Source organism: Meleagris gallopavo, chromosome 4, assembly GCF_000146605.3.
Source record: "Meleagris gallopavo isolate NT-WF06-2002-E0010 breed Aviagen turkey brand Nicholas breeding stock chromosome 4, Turkey_5.1, whole genome shotgun sequence".
Taxonomy (NCBI): Eukaryota; Metazoa; Chordata; class Aves; order Galliformes; family Phasianidae; genus Meleagris; species Meleagris gallopavo.
In genome coordinates this window covers 35862206-35876078 of record NC_015014.2, presented here as the reverse complement: position 1 = coordinate 35876078, position 13873 = coordinate 35862206, and the positions used below count along the sequence as shown (strand labels likewise).

General features: G+C 36.9%; 1 protein-coding gene across 8 annotated transcripts in view; it reads right to left on the bottom strand.

The window, feature by feature from the left end:
- ARSJ (arylsulfatase family member J) overlaps window positions 1-13873 on the bottom strand; it is an 89348-nt gene that overhangs the window by 41987 nt on the left and 33488 nt on the right. For 7 of the 8 annotated variants that reach the window (XR_004159612.1, XR_004159613.1, XR_004159617.1 and 4 more), the window contains exons 2-3: window positions 6645-9000; window positions 4849-4928 (exon numbers count right to left, since the gene is read on the bottom strand). Coding sequence is in view for 1 of the 8 variants with exons in the window: in XM_003205730.4 (XP_003205778.2) it covers window positions 7599-9000 (1402 nt within the window). In the remaining 7 variants the exon portion in view is untranslated. Of the gene's footprint in view, window positions 1-4848; window positions 4929-6457; window positions 9001-13873 lie in introns of those variants that run through there. The other variant, XM_003205730.4, reaches the window with a different exon arrangement.

Here is a 13873-nt window from a genome sequence, read left to right as displayed (position 1 = left end):
AGGAGTTACACATATTTTTTAACTCAGATATTAAATATTACAAGAAATTTAAAATGGGAAGTAATAGATTTTTCATATTTTTTCTGCTTTAAATCAGAACTGGATGCTTTCTTTGAATTTTAGCCAAGTAACATTTATCTTCTAATTAAACAGAATTTACTAGGTTTAAGTAATTAAATAGGAATTAAAATACAGAAAATGCAACCCAGCAAGCTTGTGTTGTTAGCAAGACGCTGCATTTAAGAAGTCTACTGTATAAGCCTGTGTACTTGTTGGGAGCAATCATAACAAATTTGAGAAAGACATAATTTTAGCTGGACTTCAAGGACTGTCTTCTACTACAAGTCCTGATGCCGGCCTTTGCAGGAGTGGATAAGAAGGAAACAGATGTCAGTGATATCTCAGTCTGCTGAACCTGCAATAGAGAAAATCTTCTGGTTTTAGTACAACCACAAGTTTGTGAAATTGTGGAAGAAAGTGATAGGAAAGAAGGTACAGAAACCAGGAGATGTACTGTTTCATTTAAACTTGTTCTATGGAGCTTGGCACACTCACATGCTAAAAAGCTTAATGACTTTCATGTTAATGACTCGCTAGCTTGACCTGTGAGAGGTTGAGGAGAGAAGTGGGAGTGGAAGCAGCATGACATGTTCCTCCTTTACAGAAACCCAGAGGAGGTTTGATGTAAACCAGGCACATTTTGTTCTTATGCTGCTGTTCAGCACAGGAGGGTGCCAAGCACATTTTCACATTTGATATCAAAAGCAAAATTAATCATCTGGCCTTTTTCCTTTCAAAGAGAACTCAAAAAATCTAGTGGCAGTACAAATCTCAAAGAAACTGAGTTTAAAGAGAGCAGCTGCAAGGTTGTGAGTTGCTGAAGGCATCGTGCTGCAGGCTGGGGCTGTATGCTCCCTCCATGGCCCTGCAAGCCCTTCTTTGTGGAGATTAACTTTTATTTTACCCCATGCCTACAATGGATACCCTTCTCTGCTGCCAGAACAGTGTGGAAAGGATTTCAATGTACTTTTCAAATCCTCGGTAGCTACACGCAAAGTAATAAGAGATCAATTATTCTTGTATACTAGAAATTGGTCTGGATAAGAGATTGCTCAGAGATGACTTCAGGGCATAAGAAATTTGGTAAAGATAAACAGTACTGAAAGCTTCAACATTTTCCTTGTCAAAATTAATTCCATTCACTCCATGCAAAGTGATAAAATGTAATGAAATTTGCTGATGAAAACTGATGAAGTAATCAATACAAAAAGAGGTGTGCTGTCAAAAAAAGATTTAAGAGGGTTGCCCAAAGGAGAAAGATTACTAGTTACACCCTCAGCCTTGAAGTTTTGCCAGTATTCAGAGCTTATAAAGTTGTTTTTCTTAGAAAAACAAAAACAAACAAACAAACAAACAAACCAAAAAAACCCAGCAGGTGACGACAGGCAAAGTATAAAGACATTTCGTTTATCCTCCCAAACTGTTCCTTTTATACAACTTGCAAATTTTTCATTCTGTGTACCATACCAGTCATAGCTTAGTACTCCTTCTTTTCTCATAGGGCCATGTTTTCCCTACTTCTCTAGCCACCTTAAAAAACAAAAACATGTATTTGTTATCTAAAACAAATAAATTAGTCTGCCGCACTGGATTTCAGGAAATACTGGATTCTGATACCAGTTTGAAACTGCATATCAGATACTTTTACTGGAGAACCATTCCTGGTTTTAAGGTCATTTCACTTTCTCTTGCATGAAGTTCTGTGTTAGATAATCTTAATAAGCAGAAGCAAAGTTTCATTTAAAAGAAGAATAATCATGGTCGTGTCAAGTAATTCTCAAAAGTGTTCTTTTTAGACAAAGTTAAGAAATGACAACAAACATCATGGCCTATAGTAATTTTAGATGATTATATACAGTTGACTTCTACTGAGACTGATGTTTACGTGGAATTTTAAAAACATTTTTATTCTATGTTGATATGACACTTCAGGACCCTATTCTCCATTCATTATTGAAATTCACAAAAACATTCATTAATCAGTTCTTTTATTTTGGTTGCAAGCTAAACTTTCATAATGTTGCCTTGATTATAACTCATACAAATGGAATTTATGAAATAGCTTATAACTGTATCACGGAATATACCTGTGTTGCAACACCCATTTAAATCCAAGCACTAAATAAGAACTTCTTTCACGCTTTAAGCTATATTTATATCTACTATTATTAACTCATTTGGCAGAGGCAAAAACAAGCATAACTCAGGGAAAGGGAACATATTTCTCTTTTCACACTGGCCTGCCTTTTACACACTGGCCTGCCTTTTACATAACCTCTTGCTTCATCAAGAACTTAAAATATGTTCCACGGACATGAAATGAAACGCTTTATTTAGTACGTTGCTCTACAGGAATGGAACACAGAAGTGAAGCTTGTATTACCTACCTGCTAAGTTAAATCTTAGGTTCTTTTTTTTGTTGGAATGTGCATTCTCTGTCTTTTCTTGGAAATCAGCAAATAAATGATTGAGAGCAAAAAGAGCAAAGCCAGTGCTGTCCTAAGAATACAGTTCAATAAGGCGGTAGTCAACAGATGAATTTCTGAGTACTTTTCTGAGCTAATGCTGTATTTTGGAAAAGTGGATCTCACACTGATAGTACGGTTTATGATACATGCAACATGAAGTAAACCATATTTTATTTACTTTGCGAGGGAATATTCTCAATTTAAAGCAAGATGACCAAGGGAGCCTATAGTTAGCCTCTGAATGTTATATACTAAAAAAGACAAACCGTTTTTTCAGGACTCAGATATAATGGACAACAACAGTCAGCAGAGATATAGTTCTTTGCTCGCATATCTCTATATCTGAAAAAAAATAATCCTACAGATCATACCATGTGTTATTATTATTACTTTTCCTTATTCAGAGAATGACCAATTCTCAGTGACATTTGTAGTCAAAGTCGGTAGATCCAGAATCCACATTTACACTCAAGAATGCCACTGGGAGGAATTCAGTATCTCATTATAGTTCAAGAATTCAGACATAACCATGTCTTTGATCTAATTGCATTCTGGAAGCTACTCTTTGCCATCAACCAAATCTGAAGCTACTTCAATTAAAATAAAATTTAATAGAGCATTAGTTCCTAGTCCCAAATGCCCAGTATCTGACATCATATGCTCTAACTTTTGTTCCAGTATCACTTTGTGATGCAAAAAGCTAATGCTATTTGTACGAGTAAAAGGCAGCTTTGAAACTATGGATGGCTGTGTAAAAGCATTGAGTGCACACTGCTGAATGTGCAGAGCAGTGAAAGAAAAAAAACTTGTTTATTCTTTGCAGTAAGACCACAAAAAACTAAGTTTCAGTGTTGTCTAGACAATACCTCAGATAACTCATTATATGTAATTCTGTATAGATGGAAGCATGAGTGCTCTTTCATCAGCTTGAAATCCAATCAGCATCCATTACTTCCAGGGAGAGAGACAGGAAGTTGCAGGGTTTAATGGCCTAATTCACTTTCTGTAGCAGTTGTGTGTCCCAGCAGATACAGAAACCTACTGGATGGCTTCAGACACTAATGACTCCATTACTTATGATAACTCATCTTCCATTCCTGAGCTTCAGAACCTCATGGACTGTCCCTCACCTCTTACAACAAGATCCATACAAAAAGATTGTCATTTTAGATTTACTTACCATTCATAGTACTTCCTTTCACTAGTATTTACCTGTAGCCAGGATAATATTTTTCTCTCCAACTTCATGTGAAACTAAGTAATAACAGTAACAAAAACCTAACATAACAGTGATTGATAAAATTATTGAAGCATTTGAAAAGCAATTCACAGACTAAGATTGAGAAATCTTAAAAAGGACAGAACTAGTATTTTTCACACCTGAAGGATTTTAAAAGAAATTTAGCATGAAATAATATGTTTGGGGAGCACAGATTTTGAGAACAGGCTTTTGTGTTTCTGTGTTTTTTCCTTTTTCATGTTTTTTCTTTCTTACTCTGTGCCCTGCATTTGTCTTTCTCATTCTTGGGGCTGCTCTGGTAGGGATTATCCTCCAGGGTCACAGCTGATAACAACACATGGAAAAGGAAGCAATATTGTCTCCCTGGCCCTGAGATGTCTCTAAGATCAGATCAGAGAGTTATAATCAGAGTTGGCTTTTTGTTGTACCCATAGCATTTGTCAAATATGCCTAGAAATTGAGATAACTTAAAAAAATTGAGATAACTTAAAGTTATCTCAATCCTGCCATTCTCCCTGTGAAGCCTTTTTCTAGATCTTCTCAAAATTTGCACAATAAATCATCCTGAGCAAAGTATTAACTGCCTTAGTGTGTCTGTCCAGCAATTGCCAGGACTATTGCATTTGATTCTGAGTTGCAGGACTGTGGTTTCAGTGGTTTCTTTGAACTGTTTGCAGTGCTTACCTCTCATATCTTCACTGAGCTTGGACACATAACACATCCTGGGATGTAAATAACCTGTGAAATCCTGCTCTTTGAATGAATGTACTACTTACAACTCTGTGAACAGAAAGTTTGGTTTGAGAGCAGAGTAGTAGCACTGAAAACAAGAGAACAATGTATTGCTGGAGTGAAAACAGGAGTAATGAGTAGAAGTAGACAGGAAAATGGCAATGTGGTATTTTCACACCATGATCTTCTCAGCAAAAGATTCAAGAATTGTGCATATTTTTAACCCACTGTAAATCCAATCTTTGCCCTAAACCAGATCAGAGTTTTGATTTTAAGGGAATCATCCTAACTGACAGCCACTGCAGCCTTAGAAAATGTACTCCTCACGTGTGCTCTACAAACACTTACATTTTGGCACATATATTTCATGCAAGAACTGATCCACTGTTCTGCTTTGCACTGTTTGCATTCAAAGACTCTCATTTTGCCTAAGAAAAAAAGAAAACAGAAATAAATAATCACAAAATAAAATGTGATCAGAGAATAATGTTCCCTGGTTGCTTTAGACCAGTAACAGCCAAAGCTATGATGAAACATTTCATGGATGAGAACGATCATTGATGGTGTAACATTTTACTACAGTGTCTTAATTATATTATGCCAAAATAAATTAAAATATCTCAATCCCTTTTCATACATACCTTAGCATACGTATCTAATTTTGGCCCTTTCCAAATGACCTCAGAAAGTCAGAAACGTTACTATTTCTTACCGATGCTGAACTCAGTGTTCAATACAGGCATATTTCAAAGACAAATATGATCATTTATGTGTTAAAATGTAAACCAGACAGCATACTGTTTCAAAACCAGTTCCTGCTCCCTTGACTTTTTTCCTAATGTTTATTCCTGAAATGTAGATTCTTTCCCAGACTAGAAATATTCATCATAAAAAGTATATCTGCATTTGTCTACTTGGTACACACATTTGTATATCGGTAACAGATGCAGACTACTTTTAAAAGTCTCACTTTTTCTCAAGGACAAAAAAAAAAACGCGTTTTCTCAAAGACGTATTTTACACAGGACACTTTGGAGTATGACATCTCAAGAAGTTATTATCCCTCCTTTTAATGACATTAATAGTACCTTTAAAAGAACTGAGAAATTCTCTTAGAGAAAGGCTGAGATCCTAATTACTCACTGAATGTTCTGCATTTTAAGTAAAGCTAGACAGATTTCTAGGATTAATTGTTCCCCTAGAGATCACACAATGGAAAAGAATAGTAACAATATTGAACACTTACACGCACACACACATTATCCCTTTATTTACAAGTAATTAGTTAAGAAGTCCACTCATTAGATCTTCTCAGTGTATGCATTATAAAGGAACTCTAAAATTTGACTAGCTTGTTTCTAAATATTTGCTAATGACAGCTTTATTCTGCTTTGTAGCTGCAAATTTGCAAATTACCAGGTTGTGATAGTATACATCTGCAGTTAGTTCCTTTTAAAAAAGACTGGGGACATTTTGAAGTGTTGAATGTGATTCAGATTTTAGTGTGCAATGATTTTAGAAATGTTTTCATTTTTCAACTGTAGTCAATTTATATGAATGTGATTTCTGATTCAAATGAGATGAAGTTGGAAAGCATGCTTACTTTAAATTTTACCAAACTGTGTTACCAGCTATTTAGCAAATGAATCATCTATTTTACATAATTCATCTTGAAACCTGAATGTGTATGTGTACTGTATCAATTATCACATATCACCAAAAATATACAATCTGTACATCCATTAATCATCCTCGCAGACACACTGGAAGTAGGCAAAGGTGAAGGAGCTCTCAAATCATATACATATTTGAAGAAGAAATTCTGCCTCAGAAGTTAAATGTCAAAATCATCCTTGAAACAATAATAATAATAAAAAGTGTACCGAGTTTGTTTAAAATAAACAGGGACAGAATTGTTACTTTTGATGCAAAAAAAGAGACAGACTACTTTCCTAAATGCCATAAAAATAAACTATTTTAATAGCCACATAAATAAAAAGTTTAAAGTAGATTTTTCCCCCAAAACACAAAGATGGCCTAGCTTCTGTACAGAAACTGAACAATATTCACGTGACTACTTAATTAAATAATCACTTTGTTACATTCAAAATAATTGGAGGCAAATACATATTGAAATGATGTACCTGAATCACTCTCCTCTCTCATCCTAGCAGTGTCTACAGCATTTCCTTGTTTTACAGTACTCTGAGGATGTGGATCTGTTGAATAAAACTCTGAATGACCAAGTGAAAATAAAATTAAAAATCAAAAGAAAAACAAATAAACAACCCTTGCATCACCCACTAATTAAAGTTTTAATGGAAAAGAAGAAAGTATTGTGCTGTAAAATAAATTACGTCTTGCATGTACTGTAATATAGATATCTTAAAGTGTTTAAATATTACATTCACTTTGGTGATGTGCTTTTGCTTATGCCTATAATAAATTATACATGGCATGTGCTAGTTATTCATGTGTGCTGATAACAACTTTCTGGTTTTACTACAAATGAGGAAAGGTTAGCACATTTAGGAAATTTAAAAATATTTTCGGTTTACCTAGGAGAGACACTGTCTAATTCAAAGCAGCTTTCCTACTATCGTGTTCCTCTCCCCAGCAACCCCAAAAAAGATACTGTTGGCTTCAATTTCTGCTATGTTTTATCAAAAAATGTCACAGGTTGGTGGCTAACACTCTCAGACCTACAGAAGTTTTCAAGCTTTGTTTTTTCTTTCTCTCTATGAATCATCTGCCATTCCAGACTCTCAAAAAATTCTAACTAATTCAGGCAAGGAACAATCATTTGTCCATCAAAAATGGGCCTTCTGAAGCTAGGAGTAATTGTGTTCTTATCTGGAATGTAGCTGTGATGGAAGAGCACCATTCTTCCTGTAGAGGAGAAAGTCTGTCACATGGATGTTTATGTATGTTTGATACAGAGTGTCAAAATATCTCATCCTAGTGAAATTTGAGAACAAATTAAAACATGACAGCTTTCCTCCATAGTGCAGAGCAGGCATTTCTGGTATATTCTGTCAGAATTCAGGGAAGTTGGGCCAAGCTGTCTTAGGCTTGGCAAAAACAAGTATGCTCAAAGTCTATCCACCAGCAAGACGTGATCGGCAATGTAATGATTGTCCTTTTTTCCGATTTGCTTTTTTCTTGTTCTTGTTCTTTTTTTGCTTATTAGCACCTTTACTTTTATCTGACTTCTTCTTCTTTTCATCCTCTTTAAACCATGGACCCCAGACTCCTCCATTCAGCTTTGGGTTACTCCGTGGGTCCTTAGGTGGGTACCGAACAGGAACTGCAGTCTTATTAAACTGTGAAAGCCTCCTCAACAGCTGCTTCACTACATCAGGATACTTTGCAGAGAGGTCCACTCGTTCGTATGGATCAGCAGTTATGTTGAAAAGCCACACAGTTTTGCCAGCTGACCAAGAAACACGTTCATTATGCCAGCGGTTGGGGCCCATGTTGCTAAAGGCCTGCGGAGGAACCCAGTCACTATAGCCTGGATTTCCTGTCAGTAGTTTCCAATGATTCACTCTGATGGCAGATTGAATTGCAGTGTTCCAGATCCCATAGCCAGCTGCCCAAGACCCATTTTTGGCTTTGGTGTAAATTGGGTCAATGTTGTGTAAGATGTCTACCCGTGGAGAACGTCTGCCTTCACTAATGGTTTCCCATATATCATAGCCATCTAGCTGGATATCTTCATCAATCTGTCCTTCGGCCAGTGTGATCAAAGTGGGGAACCAGTCTGTGATGTGCACAAGCTCCTTACACACAGACCCTTTGTTTTTCAGAAGGGGGCTATGGACAAACCCAACAGCACGGATACCTCCTTCCCAGTATGTTCCTTTGCTCCCTCGGAGAGGCCAGTTACTTCCTCCAGCCATTGGCTGCCCACCGTTATCTGAAGAATATATGATAATGCTATTGTCATAGTAACCATACTTCTTTAAAGCAAGGGTTACGTTGTTTATGGCTTCATCCAAACAAGCTAGCATCGCAGCATATCTTCGCCTGTTTATGTTATTTATGGATCGATAATGTTCAAAATATTTTCCTGGTGCCTGAAGAGGCGAATGAACAGCTTGGTAAGCAATATATAAGAATATAGGTTTCCTGGGATTGTGAGAAGCTAATATTTGTTGTACTTTTTGCGTGTACATCTGTGTGGAGTAGATGCCATTGTCGTGATCCCAAGCTGCGTTATCATTCTCGTACAGGTCATAGCCACATATTCCAGGGCTGTCACATTTGAAGTGAGTGTAGTAGTCACCGCTGCCTAAGAGTGAGCCAAAGAAAGTGTCAAATCCTCTCTGTGTGGGCATGCATTCTCTGCGATAAAACCCCAAGTGCCATTTGCCAACCATGTGTGTTGAATAACCAACCTCCTTCAGCTTCTGAGGTAGCGTGACGTTATCCAGAGGTAGGCAGTTGGGCTGGGTTGGCCGTATAATGGAGTGCTGAAGGCCGGTGTGTATCTGGTACCTGGGGGCAGGCAGGAGAGAGATATTTGCATCAGGCAGGGGGAAAAGGAAAGCCTCAGGCCCTTACCCATGGACACCCATGCGTATAGCTGATAGAAAAAATTCTTAAGCACAAAGCAATTTTTATTTGAAATATTTCAGAGTGCACATGTCAAAAACTAACAAGGTTATACTATTAAATCTGCTGAAAAAGGAGAATGGCATCTGTTTTACTTCACGAGCATTCAAAGGAGTGGCTTCTCCCTCGCTGGCTATTGGGCAACAATACCAAACAAGTAACATGACACAGCACATCACACACTCCCCTCCCTTTTAGCCTCATTTTTAGCATTTTAATTTCCTTGTAGTTGTGAGCAATCTCAGAGAATCTCAGAGGCAACAAGCTCCCTGCAAAGCATTAGTTAGGCATTACTATTTTAAAACGAGCAGTCAAACTCACAGACTTTTCCAGTATCCCTCATGTATAATACAAACCCTAGAAAGCAGAATGATTGCATTGCATTTTTGAGCACGAATAAGTATCACAGCCCTGACTCAGGCCCAGCTCTCACAACACGCACAATCCTGAAGGCCCAATGATCAGATTTCTGGTGATCCATCACACAATATGCATATGGGCTATGATTTAGCAGAGACATTGCTAATGTTATAATAACTGAGTCAGTCATCAGAATACACATGATGGGACCTGGCTCTGCACCCCTGTCCGGAATACCTGCAGTCCCATGCTGTGACATTTATCTCCTAAGGAAGAGCCGTAAGCATGTACGGATGGTGAGTTAGGTTTGCCCTAACTAAAAGGCAATTTACAGTGAAAGTTGTTTATGAGAGATCACTGAAAAGAAGGTGATAATTTCATCATGAATCTTTTGTTCAGCACTCATTTTCTGTCTATGCCTAATATTTCTCTGAAATGTTTCCTGTCAAAAACTGAGTTACTCAAAATATCTAGATATAGAGGAGCACTGACATTTTGAGATACATTTTTTTTTCTCCACAGAAAGCTTTATCATATCACCATTTCACAATGATTATAAAAAAAATATTTGGATGAATACAATTTTTACAGTACCTCATGATTTGATAGTGGTAAACATATTTACAGTATATACCTATACTGCACTTGGAAACTGCAACAACAGTATATTTAAAGGATGGGATAATAAATCCTGCAGCATAGTCTATGAGAAAAGAATACATATAATATCCATAACATTAAAAAATAAATTCAGCATGGGCAGTATTAACAAAAATTAAGCACAAGTCAGTTTTTAACACTTAGACACTACAACTAAAATTTATCAGCACATTGTAAACTAAAGGAGGCTTCTCCCTGATTATAAGAAGAGACAAAATTCTCAGCCATGAGTAGAACTGCTAGGTACCTCGCCACTGTGAATCCTCCTCAAAAATACTTTACTATTTTATGGTAACAGAAGTTGGGATTTCCTGACGCATTCTGCTAATACTGCCAATCTGATTGACCTCCTGAGCTATCTACAGAATTAAAAACATTAAGCTCTGCCTGCCCATAAATAACTTACTCTGCTTCTATATGATGTCTGCCTGGACAACATCTTAGTAGGCAACATGGATGTTCTTAATGCCTGCCAAGCTGTAATAATTGTGTTAACTTCCATTTTATTCTTGGACTTCCATTATTTTCACAGAACCAGAAGCTGTAGTCCAACTAAATAATTGCAGAAGCTTTGGGTGTTGTGCTCCTCTGCTTTAAGCAGCACTGCTTCCCTTTGTCTCTCTGGAACTTTTTCAGAGCATTGTTTCTATCTGTAACAAGTTTGTGCATCTGGAGCCCTGCCATCCAACTGTCCGAAAACTCACAGGCAGGTGCTGAGACAGGACAGACTGCAGTAGTTACAGAGCACTTCCAAAATTATGGGTTTCTGGGCTTTACACTTTACTTCCATGAAAGAAATGTCATGCACGCACAAATATCCACATCATTTCCATGATTTGAGTTGCATTTTTCTTTCAGAACAGGTAAACTACAGCAAGGAAACTACAATGAATAATGGCAGTGCCCCATATTTCAGTTCATTCTTTGAGAACCCTCAGGGGACTATGCTCAGAAGACATTTAATTTCCTTCCCCTTCTCTGACCCCCTGCCTTGTTCAACTCTTTCAGCAAATTCCCCTCATTTGATCTGACTGAAGCTCCCACCCTGCTACTCTAGCACACAGTTCTTGCCTTCTCAATCCCTGCAAGACTAAAGATCACCACCCAGCCCCAGTTGGACAGTTTCTCCCATTACACTGATTTTTGCTGGGAGTTGGAATTTTCTTTACAGTGATGCTGGAGTAATAGAGACCCTGCTAACTCTTTGACAGACAAACAGAATGTGAGGGGAATGGGTAACAGCACAGCACACTGCAAACTAAGCTGCTTACTGACAAAGCTTACACAGCAAGTATGAAACTCATACAAAGTTAATTCACATAAAAAAATTATAACCAACATGCAGATTTCCCAGCCAGGGCTTTTCAATTATATATCCAAGCATGAAATTCCTACACTGGCTATTTGAAAAACATTGAACTAAAAAAATATCGAGGATTAGCCTCAGTTATTAGACATTATTCTTAGTTATTACACATTATTCTTAGTAAAATAAGCACTGAAATACAGCAGTGCACCTTGTTGCAGTAAGTTATTCAGCATGCTCGTTATAAAACACACGGAATAGTCTTGCTCAAATTCTGCTTTCACGTACTTCTGGTATGTTTCCCATATGTGTATGTGTCTGGTACTTATGACAGACACGCTTCTGGATATACATACATGCACACATACAAATACATATGCATATGTAAATTGACATGTAAATAATCACTTTTAAGTTAGAATATTTCAACTGCAGAAATGTCTCAATGCAGTATCAACCTATAACTGTCAGGACACTCCTCACTATCATAAAAGTGGTCAGGATTTGCTCCCTTTTCTGCGCCACATGCCTTTCTAATAGATCCATTATGTGCCACTATTACTTTTCCAGTGAAAGGATTATATTTTCAAAGGACTTTCAGATGTTTCATGAGAAAACAAAGGAATCTGAGCAAAATACAATGATTATATAGAAATAAATTGCATAAGTAGCTAAAAGAAAAGTATTTCAACATTAACATTTTAAAACTGTATTTAGACTGCACAAGGGAAGAAAAAAATGAGTATGGCAAAACATAAAGGAAATAAGAGGCACATGCTGACTTTGGGGGAGTCCTCTAGACTCTAGTGCATGAGTTCACTATCTGCCAAGAAATTTCTGTGGAATACATTCTGTAGATTTCATAGTTTCCCACCACCAACTTGCTAACTCTTCAAAATGCTTTGGTTGAATTTAATCCCAAATACAGAAAGCAATTTATGATAAAGAACAGTCTGGAGCTCCTCATCGTAATAACATTAGTAACCAGGTTAATATAAATAATAATAATAATAAATATAAATGCTGATGAGCTGCACAAAGTAATTGTACTGTTTTTCAGACTTTGACCTTCATGGACAATATTTACATAAAGGTGAAAGAGTAACAGTATCCTGCAAAAAGTGTAGGTGTCCAGGACTTGTGAATTCTTCATATGTCCATTCTGTCTTTTCTTCCACCCTGCCCCTTGAAGATTCTAGGCCATGTCTGTGCCTAGTAGATGTTTGAAATTTGAAAAATGCCTTCTGTTCTTATTAAAAAACAACAACAAAACAAAAACCTAAGTAAAAATTATTTGAAATGTTCAGTTAATAACATACCTATTGACAATTATAAATTACAAAAATGTTTTTGTTATTATTCCTTGCCACTTGGGCATGTCTCTGCATGGTGGATTTTCTACTCTCACTTTGATTTTATTAGTGTGGAAGTTGTTCAGATGTTTACAGTAAAAACACTGCAGTAACTGTTCCAGCTAAGGCAGCTGTATAGTACTAGCTGAATGTTACAGCACTGTTCACTTGCTTGTAGTGGAAACTTGAGAGCCACCGGCCTCCCAGAGAGAGTATCTTGGTGACTTTGTACGACCTTCGGTTCTTGAACGCTGAGAGAAATATTTTGGAGGTTTCTTAAATTAAATCAACAAACAAGCACATCCTTCATCCTGGGTTTGATACTGCTTTCCAGCATGATTTCCCTTCCTGTTTCAATCTACAAGGACACACAGCTAAGCCAGTTATTTGTATATTACTCCTACTATCTCTCTCAAGGTGCAGTGACCATTAAGTTGCTAAAGGTCAACTATATGTTCAGGTGCTGGAGTCTTTGTGGATATAAATCCCCACGGAGACTCTAAAGTCAATTTGACCTGAACTTGAGGAATGTACGAACATTTAGAGATCTAATTTCTCATTTCTGATGTCCTTAGTAGTGATAAATTACTTTTCCACTTCTCATCTGAAGAACAAACCAAACTACAGAAGTAGATCAATGATACTGACATTTGTACTTTTTCACTGCTATTCACTGAAGCAGAGAACAAGACTATAGATCTGTAAGGAAAAGAAGTTTTCTTGGCATGTCTCAACCCCATGGTGCTTATGGAGTCTAAAACATATGTTCATCAAACTAGTTCTCTTTAAAAACATCTTAAGGAGTTTTCTATTGAGCACTTCCCCCTTAACTTCATCGTAGGCTCTCCATCAAGAAAGAAGCTCAGATGTTTTTGATTATTTTGTAATGTGAATGTAAAAAACTATTAATTTTAAACTTTCGTAATTTTAAAATATTGCATTAATTGTCCTCAAACCAGGATTCTTTCAAGGCTCACTGAAGACTAACAAAGGAGCACAGTTTTAAGTTCCTAATTTCAGGGACTTTTGCTAGCATGTTGAAAATTTATCTTTATTATGTTTGCACATCTTAAGAATC